The sequence below is a fragment of the Melospiza georgiana genome, chromosome 1, assembly GCF_028018845.1.
Source record: "Melospiza georgiana isolate bMelGeo1 chromosome 1, bMelGeo1.pri, whole genome shotgun sequence".
NCBI classification, from domain to species: Eukaryota; Metazoa; Chordata; class Aves; order Passeriformes; family Passerellidae; genus Melospiza; species Melospiza georgiana.
In genome coordinates, this window is record NC_080430.1 from 4064116 (window position 1) to 4081707 (window position 17592).

Below are 17592 nucleotides of genomic sequence, written 5' to 3' on the forward strand. Positions count from 1 at the left end.
ACTGAGCTGAAAATGTTCCCATTAACTTCAGTATGATTTGGATGAATTGCTTATATAGGCCTCAAAATGGCCATGAAAATCCCAACATGAGAGGAATTAGCCTTGTCTGTAAGGAGAGAACAGGAGCTAAGGGCTGTCAGGAATGACTGCACAAAACCTGACAAACTCTGTGCTCTCCACAGAAAACTGAGACTCTTCAAGGGGCTTTCATGCATTGAAAATAACACCCAGGTCCTCCCTTTTGTTCTTTAGAAAAGACGGACGAAAATGGAATAAATTTATTATTAAACTTATTATACCCAAATTATACCTCTGCAATCAAGCACTTTTAGGAATTAGGTTTAGATTTAAATTTAGATTAGATTTAGACTCTTTAGATTTAGATTTAGATTAGACTTAGATTAGATTTAGACTTTTTAGATTTAGATTTAGACTTTGACTTCTTAGATTTAGATTTAGATTTAGACTTAGACTCTAGATTTAGATTTAGGTTTAGATTTAGATTTAGACTTAAACTCTTTAGATTTAGATTTAATTTTAGATTTAGATTTAGATTTAGACTTAGACTCTTTAGATTTAGATTTAGACTGAGACTTAGATTTAGATTTAGATTTAGATTTAGATTTAGATTTAGATTTAGATTTAGATTTAGATTTAGATTTAGTTGCAACCAAGCTGTGCTCTCAGACAGAATTTGGCTCAGTCAGTTCTTGGTGATGGAAGTGAAGGTTCCTCTAAGAATGAACACCTTGGACAGTTCAGTGTTAATTACAATAGCACACAATTAAATGTGTAAAATATATTAATACAGCCTGGCCCATTCTGATTTTTAAGCATTAATTTTTCAGCTTTACTTGCTGAATTTTTTTTTGAGATTCCTCACACATTTTACTTGTGTCAACCACAGAACACATCTGTATGAAAAAATGGAATTTCACTTACTTTGTCCTAATACAGTGTTCAAGTGGAGGAGTAAGATCATTTTCTTTATTTTCAGGGCACACCTGAGTTGTATCTGCAGAGATAAAAAAGACATTGTTAGTGCCTGGGGAACCTTTTCTTCCTACAGAACACCATAGTTTGAGTCCAACCACTGCCAATCCACCACTGACCACTGAGCCAGGTTAGATTGCTCATACAAAGATGGTTTAAAAAAAAAACACAGATCAGAAAATGAAATCATGTGCTGCAGGGCTGTCACGAGGCCTTTATTTTGCAATTGATGTTGTAATTACTGAGTGATTTTGTTACTCAAAAGTGACAGTGGTGGCGCTACACTTGAACAGGAAACCCAGAGTCCAGTTAGGACTGGGTTAGGACCATTCCACCCTGGAAAAGAAGATTTTACCTTTACTGCTCATCAAGCAGTGCACAGAAAGAAAAAGATGCTGTGTGGAACACTGCTGGGAAGATGAAACAGGAAAGCCCTATAAATATCATTGCCTGGCAAAAGATTTTGAGAATATAGAAACTATAAGTGAGATTGAGATGAAAGCAAGCTTTGAGATACCTCAGTTACTGAACAACTGGAAAACAATGGTGTGGCCAGCTGAAGGTGATCCCCTTTTGATGGAACAACACCCTCTGCTTGCAGACAGGCCCAAGGGTCAGAGCAGACCCTACAGCTTGGCAGAAGGGGCCCAAAGGGGAGATTTTAGGGTTTAAAATGTAACACAGTATGGTAATGTAATGATTCTTATAGGCTGTATGTAAATGCTATAGGATTTGTATCTTGTACTAGATTGGTTAGTGAGAATCAGGATATTCAGCACAGAAGAAGATTTATGGTATTGTAACAGGAACCTAGCCCTCTTATCCTCTTATCCTCTCTCTCTTATCCTCTCTTTTACTCTCTCATCCTCTTTACCACACTCTTGCCTTCTCTCTCTTTACCACTCTCTTTACTTCTCTTGGGCCTGCTCTGAGCTGTGCCTGGCAGCTCCCAGCAGGGCCTGCACCCAGGCCCTTGGCAATAAACCCTAAATTCCAAGCCCTGGCTTCAGAGATCTCTCATCTCCATCCATCCCCACCATCCTAACCCCCCGTGGCTCCTACAGAACCCCAGGGAGCCTCCCCAGGCTGGGAGCATTCCCTGGGGAAGGAGAGGCCATCACAGTGCTCTGGGGAAAACAGAGAGGTCACTGTCTGAGCCACGGCATCTGTCAACAGTGAAAGTAGAGCTGAACTTCCCAGGGACAAAACATCCTGCCACCAGCTTGGATGTCAGTCTGTTCAGCTGTTTCCTGTTTTGGAATCAGACATTTAAACTGCAGCAGACCAAGGGGTTTGGTGTTTTTTTTCTCTCTTTCTCCTTTTCTCTCTGTCACCCAGCCAATGGAGCACGATGCCAAGGCAGGGTGCAGGATTTGGGTCTGCTTCAGTGAGACTGATGGAGACAGGATGGGAGGGGATTGTCCTGACCATTCACAGCTGCCAGTCTCAGATCTAGCTGGCTCTCTCGTGTCACAGACAGGACCTGGCTCTGCCTTGTGTGTTGATCTGATGGGTACAAACACATGCAGAAAACTCTGGAGGGAGACGGACAATATTTAAAAGTACATGAAGTACTGGTGGTTTTCCTTTAGATCTTCAGGAACTTAGAGGCACACAGGGATCTTTTAAGTTTAAAAGAGCCTTTTTTATCATAATTTTGAAGAGTCTGTAACACGGAATTTTAGAATAATAGAAGCTGAAGCCTCTAAGATCATCAAAACTAACCATACATCCAGCACCACCACCACGTTCACTATTAAACCAAGTCCTCAAGTGCCACGACTACAGGTTTTTGAGCACTTCCAGGAATGGTGACTCCACCACTCCCCTGGGCAACCTGTTCCAGTGCTTGACAACCCCTTCTGTGAAGAAATTTTCTCTAAATCTCTCCAGGTGCAACCTAAGCCACTGTCCTGACCATAGCCCTGATAGCAGGACAGGCACTTGGTGTGGCTGCTTTTCCCACTCATGGCCAACTCTGATGCAATTTTGTCATTTTTAGAATTGAATTCTTCCAATCAAACGGTTTGAATGGAGTGTTTCCATCCAAAGAAACAGGAAAATAAGTATAAAGGTGTACCTAAGAGTCAAAGAAAAGGAATATATCCATTCTACCCTTAATTAGTGAGAAAGTGGGTGCCAGCACTGTTACAGCTCTTCCTTGCCTATCCAAAATTTCTACTCCAATGGAAGGAATTATTATTATTATTATTATTATTATTATTATTATTATTATTATTATTATTACTATTACTATTACTATTACTATTACTATTACTATTACTATTACTATTACTATTATTATTATTTTCGTCTCTTTATAATCGTATGTTGATGTCATTAACCTGATTTTATGAAGGAACTTTATGTTTCTTGTCTACATTTTGGCAAATGGCTAAATATGAGAAACAGAGCAAATTCTCAATATAAAGTAGCAACTGCTGGTACTCCCAAAATATAATTCTACTCTTCTCTCTTTTTTGCCTTTCTTGCCCAGTGCAATATCTTTAATATTTCCTGAAATGTGGCTTTGATGGTAATTTTACCTAATTATAATCAAGATTCCCACTTTAGGAATTCAGCTTTTTTGTTCAAATAAAGCAAACAACTTTGCTAGCCAGCAGCAGGCAGGTGTGGCTGGGGCAGCACCCAGCTCCTCATGCTGCATCTCCAGGTGATGCTTCCTGAACATCACCTCTTGCTGGGATTTCCACAAGGGAAATACCAGCAATATTTAGCATTCTGATATTTCCATCTGCTCCTGTGTGCTGGGTTTAGATATTTGGCCAGTGTTACCTTTTTGAATGTAAAGTAATTACAGTTTTCTCCAGACCTAGCAAGGGATTACTGCACAGCCAGAACCAGGGCAGCGTTTTTGTGGAATGATGAAAGTATTTGCATTTTTACTGCCTTTTGCAGAATTTCATAGATAACAAAGGATTTACTGGGACACAACAAAGAGATATCTACAACTCCATGCACATTTTGGCTTTGAGGAGAAACACAAAGGAATGCCATGACAGGCTGGACAGCAAAGGGAAAAATTTATATGAGCTCTGGGGAATTTCTCATCCAGGGATCTTTGGCATCTCTTGATTTTGAGAACATTCCTGGTGATGGAAAGACACATTAGGGTACCTGTTTTGGACCAGATGTTATGTGGTACAACACAATAGAAAAAATGTCTCTAGTCCTGTGCTGAGCTGTGTCATCCATGTCACTTTTGTCTGGGATGTGGGAACCAGCTGGCAACCACAGTCCTGTGAAAATTGATAATTTTTGGAGCTAATATATCATGTGACCCCTGCAATAGAATTACAGGGATTTTCTTTAAAGTAAGAGGATAAATAACAGGCAGAAAGATGATTGAACTCACTAGCAAATCTTGTGAGGGGCTCAAACTCCCAGCACTCACAGCACAAAAACAACTTTGCCACATGGACTCAAGCAGAACATACAACGTCCAGCCTATGCAAAATGTGGATGTTGGTGCAAATAAGGAACAGAGACAACTTATTTCTAAAGAGCAGACTGCAGTAGAGTGGCTCCTTAAGATTGAGAAGGAATTTGGTTATCAAAGAATCACGGGCAAGATTGTATAAATGTACCAAAGGAAAGAAAACAAAAGGTGAGCAGGATATTATTAGCAAACAGTGGTGGGGAATGTATTGAAGTAGGTGCTTTCTAAGGATCAGAATACTCATCCAAATGCCTTCCAGTTGAAGAAGTACTTACTGTAAAAGCAGCTGTGTAATTTGGCATGGCTTCCTGAAAGAAGGAGTGTAACAAGTTGGAAGATCTTTTGCAGGCTTGCACTTCCAGGCAGGTAAGAGACTAAACGTTTTTAGCAGAGTACTGGCATCTTCTTGCCCTGGAGGCAAGGATTTCATGTTTCCTCCTCTCTGCTCATTTTCCTACAGGCATTTAGGGTGAGGAACTGGACACCTGCACTTTCTGCTACAGTGAGATGATGTGAAGGAGAATGGGAGTTGAGAAATATATTTTGTAGTCCTGGGAGTATGAAAAGCCAGAGATCACAACCTGTTCCTTGGGAATCATTGCCACTGGAATTTTTGCCAGTGTGTATAAAGTGACACATGCTCAGTGTTAACCCCTCCAAGAGCTTATCCTCAAAACTTCCTTGTGAAATGCAATTAATCACCAAAACTAATTATGGAAATTAGGCAACAGCACACAAATTCACGTTCACTGCCTGCACCCATCACTGTTTGTATTATTGGATCCTCCTTTCTGCCCCCCTAGAGGTGAAATGCAGATTCAGGGAGCTGCTCATACCCACTGTCAGGCGAATCTCTTCGTCCTGGTTGGCCAAGCCATCGTAGTAATAGAGGTCAAACCTCCGTCCCGTTTTCCAGTCACTGAGCAAGTCCTTCTCCAAACAGAAAAGCACACTGAAGTGGCTTTCACTGCAGACCAGCCAAATTGGGTACTTGGGGGTCTTCAAGTAACAGCCGACCTAGAAGGAAAATACAAAATAGCAGAACGTCACTGGGGCTGGGGGGAGAAACAATTCATTGTGGAAAACATAAAATTTGGGAGATCATTTATTTATTCTAGGCTACAAACACCAATGATGGCTCATTGGAAACTGTTGATGAAGCAGATTAGTACAGCTCTGGTAAATCATAGAGCATATAAAGGAAATATTAGGCCTGGAGTTGTGGCAGGTAATGAAATGCAGTTGTAGTGCTCTTACAGCTCCAAGATCAGATCCAAGAAGAGCTGAACCAACAGGAAATATGTCATTTGCAACAGCTGTAAAACTACAGGAATACAACATGGGATCAATGGGAGGCTGTGCTGTCATTCAGCACTGACTGGAAACCAGGTAAGAGACTCACAGCATCTCAAGTGCCCCGAGACATCCCTGCCTGGGCAACTCAACTGAGCCCAAAATCTTGTGTTGAGCAAAGAAAGCAATGTATTCACTTTATCACCTCCTAGTTCATAGGAGGTAATACAAAATACAAAACATGTATTTTCAGCCACAGAAGAAAGCAATAACAGAAGCATTTGTTTTGCTTCGTTATTCTTAAAAATGAAATATGCTCATGGGAAAATAAAACTTTAACCATAGCCTTTTCTAAGCCTTTATCCTTCTTTTAAAAGTCTATTTATAAATAATCTGAATATTCTCTAAGAAAGTGCATAAAAACTTTCATATCTATACACAGATGTTTTAAACTAGAATACTCAAGAGATTTAATCTATAAGGGATGGAGGAAGGGGATACCACCAGCACTGCAGCTGGGTTTTGTACCTTTGAGAAATTGCTTAGGGAAACTGAAATCTGAAATTAAACATTTTGCTTTCAGTGAGATCGTTTTGTTTTCAGTCATTTTGCTTTTCACTGAAAAAGCCCTAGTGGAAACTGAGGAAATTTGACAGGAAAAAAATCTCATACATGATTTCTAAATATAGATTTGTGGATGCAGCTCCTACAGTGCAGCCCTCAATTCTTCACCCTGGGCACAGGGGCAAAATGCAAAAAGCCAAAAGACAGAAGCCAACATTATTTCTGTTGTAATAAAAACTGAGTGATGAGCAGTTTGTGTTTTCATCTTGATGGGCATTTAGAATTTATATCTGAAGTGTTACAAGTGCAAATTCAGCTGCCTTCCACAACGAGAATTTCTTCTGATGTTAGATAACAAGTCTCCAGCTAATTAAGTAACTGTTCCCTGACTCATTACTTTGCTAATATCTATTTAAAACAGCCTTTTATACAACAGTTTTGCTTTTTATGTGAATTCTTGGCTTAGAAGTAAAGAATTTTTTACAAGCTTCCAATAACACTCGTAACAGGAGTTATCATAAAAGAAAATACGCAGTTTCAACAAAAGATGGCAAATTAGAGGGACACAGATGAAAAGATTCAGTCTCACAAACATGCATATTTTAATATGCAGATAAGTCAAAGCCAAAAAGAACAGCCAGTCTCCTCCTAAAAATGTGTTCTTCCTACGTTTGTCTGCAAAAGCAACTTCCCAGCTTCATCAAACAACATTTGACAAAGATTAGAGAGATGCAGAACTTTCAAAGCCACATCCACTCCAGCTCTCACTCACATGAACCATCCCCCTGAAGCCAGGACAAACTGTTCAGATGATTGAGGGCTGCAGGAACATTCTCCAAAAATGTACAGTTTTCAATTACAATCTTTGCAGAAAGCAGCGAGGGCATGAACTTTGAGAGTCTAAAAATATTTGTAGCTCAAATCCTCCTCTCCCAGAAGAAGGCAGAAGTCTTTGTTTTGGTCACATCAATTTAACCAGCTAGGATTAGCTGCTGCCTTTGACACCAAGATTGCAGAACATATTTTGTACAAAATACAATGTGGAACCGTGCTGATGACAAGGTGAGGACAACCCTCACTGTGAGGATTCCCTTGGCTGCTTCTTCAAGCATCAGGTGTGGTGTGGAACACAATCACTGAGTCATTTGGGTTGGAAAAGACCTCCAGGAGCATCAAGCCCAGCCTCAGACTGAACATCACCTCAACAACCAGAGCAAAGCACTGAGAGCCACATCCAGTGGTTTCTTCAATACTCCAAGGAATGAGGACTCCACCACCTCCCTGGGCAGCCCATCCCGACATCTGACCACACTTCCAGTGAAGGAATTCCTGCTGATGTCCTGCCTCACCCTCCCCTGGTGCAGCCTGAGGCTGTTTCCTCTTGTCCTTGTCCCACTTGTTGCCTGGGAGAAGAGGCTGACCCTCACCTCCCCACACCTCCTATCCAAACCAAGGGGTTTGGATAGCAATAAGGTCATCCCTGAGCCTCCTTTTCGCCAGGCTCACCATCCCCAGCTCCCTCAGCTGACTCTCTAGACCCTTCCCATACACAGAATTATGGCCTCATTTCACTGCTCCAGCCGGTGAGGCCTGAGTGCTTCCTCAGCTGCATGACCAGCCTGCTTGCTGGCAGTAACACTGGATAAAACCTGGAATAAAACCTGGAATAAAACCTGGAAACAGGACAGGGAAGAACACCCAGGGTTCTGACTCCTCAAAAACCCCTCAAACTCAGCAGTGTCTGTGCCATCCAACAAGGGCCTGGCAGAGAACAGAGCTGATTGAGATCCCTTCTTTCCAGAGTCTTCCCTACATATGTAGGGCTGAATTCCAAAGGCAAATAAGGCATATGTGACTTGCATCCTTTTTATTATTTTCTTTTAATAAGAGTTCAATGGCTGTGTTTTTATCACTATTCAAGTATTGGTTTTCCAGCAGCCTCATTACTCATTTTCAGGCAAAAGGAAAATAAAAGGGGAATGACTGAGGTGTTTGAATGACTTTCGTGCTGCATTTCTTCAATTCTGATCTTCTACTTTACAAAGCCCTCAAGAATGCTCATAAATTTCAGGAACACCCTTCTGATCTTTGGGAAGCATCAACTTTTCAAAAGCAAGCAGCTTGAAAGGGCTCATTCTCCATCTGATATCTCTGGGTATTCACACAATGGTGAAATTCAACCTACAGACAAGTATTTATTGCTGGAGAATTATCCAAACAGATCAGCCAGAGTGAGTGGATGTTACCTCAACATTCTGCCCTAATTTGTCCCTTGAACAAGGCCAACTTTTGCCATGCTTATTCCAAAAAAAAAAATCCCAAAAAAACAACAAAACAAACAAGCAAATGTGATACTCAAACCAAGCAGGATAACTGGATATGGCAAATTTTTCTCCAGGAGTTTTATCACTTAATATAATTTCCACACCTTGCTTGTGGGACTTTACTGTTCATTTTCCAGTATAATCAGTCATTCCTTGCTTTATGTTTCTTTCCCTGAATACAGCTGCTAGAGATGTTTATTTGAGAAGTAATCACAGCGTGTCATGGTTCCACAGAGGGCTGGGTTCGTTCAAACTGAGGAATTTCTGGTAGGATTGACAGGCAAGAAGATAATTACACCAAGCTTTCAGAGTTACAGGCAACAGCCCATTGTTTGTTCTGTCAGGGTTTTATTCCCCACAGCTGCAGTGACCTTTTCTGAATGAATATTGAACAATGTTCCAGGGCGTTCAGAGTGAAGCGTCAGGGGTGTAAAATCTAAAATCAAACACCTTTTCAGCAGCCCTTGGGGGAGCAGTGACCCCATTGGTGCAGGGCACCCCTGAAACACCAGCTCAGCCACATAAATGCAGACAATTAAGGGACACTGTGAGGGTGAAGTTATTGCCATTGCCAAATACTTGATTTCAATCAGACTGAGAAAAATAAAATTAACGCTTATGAGATCTGACAGGGTATGCATTATGCCAGGTGAGACAGAAATTGAAGAGTTTTTAGCCATATAAAATAATAGCAAACACTACTGCTACACTGGATAATTTCTCTGCAGCTTTGGATCCTTTTTTTTTTTTTTTTTTTTTTTTTTTTTTTTTTGTAGAAAAGGAAATCTTTCTGATAATGAACCAGAGGGGAAAAAAAAGGACATGTCTGAAGAAGCACTGGCTTCTGATTAAATTTCCTTTATGCTGCCACGGTGTAAAAAGCAGCAGATGTAAAAAGGAAAAGAGACCTCAGAGTGCCAGGCAGATTCAAGATCTTTTCTTTATCCCTGTCCCACTCAGCTACTCTTCTGCAATGCCTCAAAAAATGAAGAAATTTTTGAGGGAGATTCAGACCCTCCCTCAGATTTCAGCATTTTGCCATTTCCTCACTACACACAAAGTCTGTAACCCACTTCAGGGAGTTACATCACTGCAATGACAAGGACAGGGCAGGATTCAGCCCACAGAACACTTCTGCATTTATTTCTAGGCTTTTTAATGCAAGTTAGCCCTTGGGCTTTGGCTGTAAAATCAAATCAGCAAGAGATGGGTATTGTCAGAAATTCAGACCCTCCCATTCATCAGTGGTGCAGGGAATTGGCTGAACTCCTACCTGAAGAATTTTCACCCTAAAAAGCACCTAAAATGTGATGGGATAAATCCAGATCCAAATGCAGGTGTTTATAATCTAGAGAGACATGTGGAAAATATCTGGCTTACCATTATCTGCTTTACCTGTTTGCAAAGCACACAGAGCTCTTCTGAACATGTGGGCTTTGTTATCCTTATTGTCAAATAAAACCTCTGTGATTCTGTTTCATTTGGAAGGATGTTGGCAGGGAAGCAATGCCAATACCCCAGCAACAACAGTGACTGGCCTCTGGGAAAATAACTGGCCACAACTCAGAGGACAATAGGGCTTCATTAAAGAAAATTTCAGTTCCAGGCTAGAAAGGGAGATGTAAAAAACAAGGAATGAAGAACAGATTTTCTCAAAGACTTTTTCAGCCTTGTTTCAGTCAAATTTGAATGTACTCCATGTTTTTGCCCACAGTGATGCTCACTAAAGTCTTATTACAGAAATAGCAGCTTCCTCTGCTGCACCTACAGGGCACAACATTTACCCCTATTCCTGACAAATAACTGGAAAATTGGAGCCAACCATCAGTTTCCATTTTGCACTTGTGTGTTTTTGTGGTTGGTTTCTCAGGGGAGGTGGTTAAAACCCTCTTTCCAAACTTTCCCCTCCACAACCCCACCAATGGCCTGGCTTGGATCCAGCCCATCTGATGGGGAAAAGGGATTTTTTAGGGGACACATTTCCCTGGGAAGGAGGTTATAGGAGGGCAAAAACACAGGTGAGGTGCCAGGAGACAGAGCATGTGTGCTGAATTTCATCATTCGGGCCTCGTCACAGCACAGAGTGGTTTCTTCAAAAGGACCAAAGATAATATTTCCCATCTGTGGAATTTTAATGAATAAATTCTGTTTCTTTCTGTTGCTTTGCTCTGTATTTTAGAAAAGAAATAGGGAAAATGTGTGCAGCTTTTTTGTCTATGCCCTCCCCGTTTTCAGAGAAGCAAAAACTAAAAAGCACTGGGCCCCAAAAGTGCTGGCACAGCCAGGAATCAGAATGGGTGAATTTGGGAGGTCAGACAACAGGAGATTTAACTGACAGGACTGGACAGCTTAAAACAGGAGAGAATTGGTGAAAACAAATATAAATCAAAGAGAAGGCTCAAAAGTGATAAATAACTTGGAATATTTCAATTTCTTCACATACAACAGCACATACCTAAAGCAGTTTCAAAAGTCATTTCAGAAGGATGGTGAAATTCATCAGCCAGCACCACACTGCCTTTAAAATGAGAGATTCAGACCTGTACTCATCCCAGTTCAGCCAGGAGCTTACTTTGACTTTGATTCACCCATTACCCCTCTGTGTAAAGTGGAAATGACACTTGCCACTCTTGCAAAGCACAGATGTGCTAATAGGAAATGGCATATAAATGCTATTTATTATTGTTATTATTATCATTATTCATGTTAATTAGCACTGTGGTGTTTGTTAATTGGTTGTTAATATTATTAAAGAATTAGCAAGTTATGAATTAAAATAATGATAATAATCTGTTTAAATTTATTACCTGAGAATGCAAATTATTTTTACATTTTCCCTGTTATTTAATGACCTGGCATCAACACAAGGAGCCTCTTCTTCCATCTCTTCCTACTTTTAACATCTTAAAACATTTTGAAAGGAAGAATTTCATCATTCTAAGTCTTTTCACCTTCGATTTTAATGTGGCATTTAGGCCAAAGGCTCTGACTCAAACACAGGGATTTTCTCACCCAGGAGTGCTAAAATTGCTCCTGTGCCTCATCCCCTACTCCAAGGTCTTCTCCCTGCTGAGAAACCACTCAGCTTCCCTGAGACTGAACTGCTGCAGCTCAGCAGTCAGAGCAAACCCTCAGCAATTTCATGTGGAAAAGTTCCTATTGCTTGACATGCTCTAAATAAATCCCAGGAAACCTAAAAAAAAAAAAAATCTCAATTTTCTAAGTTAAATGTGTAAGATAATGTGGAATTGATATTGCTTAGCACAAAGAAAAGAAACCCCAAGATGCGCAACTTGCCTACTGAAAAGCAGCAGAACTGCACTTTTAGCTTTTTTTCTCCCCCGTTAGAATCCAGAATCTCACTGTGAAACTAAACATTTGCACATGGAACAGATGGAATGGATCCATCTGTCACTGTGAAACAATTTGCAGCAAGTAATTACACTGCAGAAACTCCACAGAGTTTGGTGATATGTCAGGACTGAGAGTGATGACTGAACATGAACAATTGCAGACAAATTACTCGGGCCACACGTTTTTCTCATCATCAAAGATAACACAGGATCCACTGGAGGAGGTGAATGGATGGGGAACAGAGGGATTCTCCAGGCTGGAAAAAAAGGGATGGATTATTTTCTTTGGATTTGCCAGTGTTGGAGTTTGAGGATTAATTCAAGCGCCCTCACAATATCTGCAAGTCAGAAGCCACGCCAAGGGAGCCGTGGATTACACACAAATGCTCCAAATATTAGAAAAAATAGATAAAATAGTTGAAAAGTCTTCTTCCACGTGGATTCACTGCATCTAGCCTGGAGTCTTGAATATCCTAAATGTGTTGGTAAGTTGGAACAAGTCTAGAGCAGGGGAATACAAACAAGCCTTGGACAGGATGTGCTGATAAAAAAGGGAGGCACTCTTACATCAGCTGCAAATGCCCAGCGGATGGGGATGAATTGTTCAGGGGGCAGCTTGGATTATGAGTGAAATTATAATTAGAGGAAACTAAGTAAATGAAGAGTCTGATTTATTAATAGTATTTCCAAACACTCCAAACACTGAAAATCTCCAAATTCACAAGGACTTGCAAATCTTTATTTGCATTTATTCATGTTTTAGAGATGGATGAGAAGAACTGTAAGATCACAGTTATATGCGCTAAAATTAATGAAAAAATGGCCATCTGAACAAAAAGGCAGGAACTTTATGGATGAAGATTTTTAAACAAACCCTGCTACGTAACAGGACAAAAAAATATCCTGAGTTATCCCCTGAGAGATTGGCTGGATGTGACCTAAAGGGAGTTTTCTGACTCCAAGTGTCTATGATTCACCATATAGCACGCTCAGGATTTTCTTACTCGTGGAAACAAAAAATAAACCCAACCAAAACTGACAGTCCTTTTCCATGGCTGGCTTCAGTTACCAGCCCCAGAGCCACACTGTAATTGGATGCTGAGAGGAATAAGAGAGTCACTTTGAAAGACAAATTCTATTCTCAGTTCCACCCCTGCAAACTGCCACTGACATTTCTTTTTCCTGAACTGCTCTAAAGTTTACAACAGGAAGCAGAATCTGGCCCCTCACGCAGAAGCCACAGTGGAGACTCCCCAGTTTCGGGCCAAAATCCACCAGAATCTGACTTTTGTCCCAGTCCTAAGCAGACATCGCCTCTGAACTGAAATGCAGAGAACACCCAGATGTTCTTAATAAAAACCAGGACAATTTGCAGCAGATGCCCAACTAGTGTAGACTCTTAAAAATAAAAAAAAGGAAACTATGTCTACTGGAGTTTCTGTAACTGATTAAGTCACTGGCTTGGAAAAACAGATCCCTGCTCATGCGTCCAGCTCCCATGCAAGAGCCCAGCAGTGGAAAGAGATCCCCTCTACCATATAATTTGCAGAATAAGTGGAAAATGGTGTTGGAATCTCTGGGTAACTTATTTTATTTTTAGAGGCAGGTGGGTAAGAAATAGCTCTTACCTGCCCTGACCTCATTTACCATTTTGCTCCTCCAGAGTCATTTTCCTCACTGGAGAATGGAAAAAATGCTGGAGAGATGCATAACCATTTTTTGAGGGTTTAAATGTCACATTGTTTATAGAAAGAAAAAGAAGCGTGAACTAGACACAGAAGCTTATTTATTTTTAGTCTACTCTGTTCTGAATTAATCTGATTTGGGCACACTGATAAGATGCCTTGACTGAATTCAAGCCTTTTGTAATCCTGTGAATAATGTAAATGATTGTGTTAATTAAAAATAACAAAGCTTGTAGTTTGCCAGTAGCAGGAGGATGCAGCTGATTTCAGCCACATGGGAAGGAGTTAAAATCAAGCTTTGTTTTGTCACACATTTATATCAGATCAGTAAAAACACATCCTTTGGTAGTCACTTTCAAACTTCTATAGGGATGCTGCTGCTGCAAATGCAGGTGGGACTGCTAAAAGTATCCAACAAAAGCAAGAGAATTTCAAATAATATTGCTGGATCAAACACAAGATTGGCTGCTTAGGACAGAACTTGTCTTAGGAAAGATGTCCATCTTGCCATCCTGCATCTCCTGTTGATAGAGAACTAGAGAAATCATTACCCAAGCTTTTCCTGAGGTAAATTAATACCTTCACTCCTTTGAAAGGTTTTATCAATCTTCTAATTTTCATGATGACTACAATTAAAATATGACTATCAAAAGCAATTAAATGGAACAATCCCATTGCATTAACAGCCATTTTATTTGTCTTAAATTTTTTTACTGGTGAAAGAACCACCACTACAGCACAGAAAAGATAAACTGAACCAAGCCAGTAATTTTTTTGCTGCTTTACCTACACAAAGCTGATTTTAAAAGAAACTATTTTCTTTTTAATGAAATTTTTATTGGAAAGCATACCTGACAGACATCATAGTGCTCAAACAGGGACAGCAAACCAATATCACTGCGACTCGTTATGCCTTTCAAAATGGTGATATTGCCATTCCCAGAGTCCAGCTCGATCACGTTGTTGAAAACATTGGACACAGCTCTGCCAGTCAAAAGCAAATTCACCAATTCCTGTTTGGGACATGTTTGAAATAAAGGAAAAAAAAAAAAGAAAACAAAAATCAAACAGAGATTGATCAGCATAAGACTGATTCAGGATTGATGTGAAGTTACGTATGTACATGACCCAAATTTATGGATTTGCTTTAGGTTTATTGTTCAAAATTGATTATAAAAAGATTCCAGATATTTTTGTCAAAGTCCCCCAAAGTAAAATGAGGAAATTATAAAATCACAGAATATTCTGTGTTGGAAGGGACCCACAAGGATCATCCAGTCCAGCTCCTGGCCCTGCACAGACACCCCAACAATCCCACCCTGTTCCTGAGAGCTTTGTCTAAATCCTCCTGGAGCTCTGGCAGCCTTGGGGCTGTGATCATTCCCTGGGGAGCCTGGGCAGTGCCCAGCACCCTCTGGGGAAAAAATCCTTTTCCAGCTGTGAGTTGGACTTTTTTATCCAGAAAGATTGATAACACAGGTTTAGCTTTTATATTTTCAGATTCTGTGCTGCTTTAGTGTGTGGGTCTGGGCTTCACATCAGGGCATGGTGAGCTCTGTGCACAGAGCAGGGAGACAAAACAATTCCTGCTCCAGCTGGGCACCAAGGACAAATGACCCAAATCTCAGCCCCAGAGCACAAACACCGTGGGCTGGAGAGAGAAAAACAAGCAGGGTGGGACTGCCTGGGCTAAAGCTGGAATGGGACAATGAACTGCAAGGTGCAAATGGAGCAGAGCTGATCCCAGGGAGAGACCCCGGGAGCGCTCGTGCATTTTGGGGCCATTTTGGTTCATCTTGGGTGCAGCCCTGGCTGGGCTCTGGTGCTGCCCAAGGTGCATCCATGGAGGCCTTTGAATAAATCCCTGCTTTATTCTTTAGCTCTGTCCAGCCTCTGTTCTAGGTCAGCCTGCACAACGCATCAGGATTCTTTGACAAACAGTATTGAAAGCTTTGCTGAAGTCCAAATATTAGAGGAGTTTTCAATTTTCACCCTTCTGGAGGCAAACTGCTGATAATTTATGTTCTCTGACATCCAACACTCAAACATCTCATCTAAGTGTTGTTTTGGGTTTTTTTTTTAAACGAAAACATTTTGGTGTCCCCTCTTCTGTACAATGAAAAGTACAGCATGAATGGTATAAACTCAAAGCCTGTCAGTACTACATGACATTTCTGTATGTGCTTAGTGATGTATTTTTTATGTTGGACAAGATTTGTTACATTATGATTCTTTCTCACTGATTATTTCTGGATGACATTAGATCTCCTTCAGTAAAACATTTACATATGGACTCTGATCACCAAGATCTTGATATTTCCTAGAGATGATTGCTGATTATTTCCCCTCCAGTTGAAGCAGGGGGATGTCAGAAGCTAAATACCTGTGAGAGGGTGGGTGGGATTTACACATGTGAGTGTGCCTGAAGTTCAAGAACGGAGATTTGGGATATTTTTCTCAGCTAACATCCCACCAGGGCCAGCTGGGGTGCATGGAAGCAGAGCTAACAGCAGACTTTGCTGCAGCAGTGAACCAGCTCACTAATAATAAATAACATATGGCTAAAACCAGGAGGGGAAATAACAAAGAGAAAGTTTCCAGAAAAAATACTGCAAATTACCATGCCCAAAGACATGAATAACTCTGGTATGGCCAGTTTGGAAATGGTTTTAAAAATACTGCACACAATTACAGCTCTGTGTTTCTCCTGAAGGATTCCCCAGATTTTAGAGGCTTTTACGGATATTTTTAGCACTTTTATTCACCATCATTGATGTTCTACCACATTCTTGAGGAACCATTGTGTGGTCACAGTACAAAAGTCCTCTAGAAACAAGAGAGCAACATGAATTTTGTGGCAGCCAGAAGGGCAATGGATGGCATCCTGGAATCCCTGAGGAGCTGTAGGGTCAGACATGGAACCTCAGGCATGTTTCTGAGAGGGAATGGAGGGAACACAGCAGTATCTCAGCACTGAAATCAACCAAGGAGTCCCAAAGAGGAAGATGAGAGGAGTGTGAGGACATGGACACACAGCTATAGGCACATTCAAGCCAAAAAACCAGCCTGCAAAGCAGAACCTCCGAAAGCAAGGACAACAATGTGCCAAAACACGAGGAAAAGCAATAAAGGATGAAGGTGCTTGAGGATATGGGAATAAGGGGGAAAAAAAAAAGGGAATTGGTGGAGATTTTATAGCATAAATCTCCACCAATTTATTTTCATAAATCATTTTTTTTCCATGCCTGAAGGGGCTGCAAAAGAGCTGGAGAGGGACTTTTGACAAGGGCATGGAGTGATGGGACAGGGGGGAATGGCCTTCAGCTGAAGGTTTAGCTGATATTAAGAAGAAATTCTTTACTGTGAGGGTGGTGAGGCCCTAGCACAGGTTGTCGTGAGAGGATGTGGATTCCCATCCCTGGAGATGTTTAAGAATGGGATGGATGGGTCTTGGAGCAAGCTGGGACAGTGGAAGGTTGGAAGGGCTGGAACAAGATGAGATTTAGGGTCCCTTCCAACCCAAACCATTCTGTGATTCCATGACTCTATGACTCAAAAATAAGAAATCCATCTCTTGCAGAGGTCAGTTCTCAGCAGAGGCACAGGACATCCCCAAAACTGGACCTTTAGCTCACCTGGGTGCAGTAGCCGTGGCTGCCAATCAGGCGGTTTGTGAGCACATCAAAGTCATTGCGCACCCTGCAGAGGAAACACAAATTTAAAACCAATCAAATTTCAATACAATTGCTTCTTTTCATCTCTAAATCTTACTGAAAACTCTTTCTCAACCATAAATATAGCCCTGTATTTTCTGAGTTCTTTCAAGACGATTTTAACATGGCAAAAAAAAAAAAAAATTAAAATCTGAACTAAGCCTGTGGGAAGCAGAAGTTTGGTTTGTTGAAGGAAACAACTGTAGA

At 40.9% G+C, this 17592-nt stretch overlaps 1 protein-coding gene across 4 annotated transcripts in view; it reads right to left on the reverse strand.

Annotated features, from left to right (window-relative positions):
• Positions 1-17592, reverse strand: part of MINDY4 (MINDY lysine 48 deubiquitinase 4) — a 78759-nt gene that overhangs the window by 5938 nt on the left and 55229 nt on the right. For 3 of the 4 annotated variants that reach the window (XM_058026588.1, XM_058026576.1, XM_058026583.1), the window contains exons 14-17: positions 17308-17371; positions 14524-14685; positions 5290-5470; positions 943-1015 (exon numbers count right to left, since the gene is read on the reverse strand). In XM_058026588.1, the coding sequence (XP_057882571.1) occupies positions 943-1015; positions 5290-5470; positions 14524-14685; positions 17308-17371 (480 nt within the window). The remainder of the gene's footprint in view (positions 1-942; positions 1016-5289; positions 5471-14523; positions 14686-17307; positions 17372-17592) is intronic. The other variant, XM_058026596.1, reaches the window with a different exon arrangement.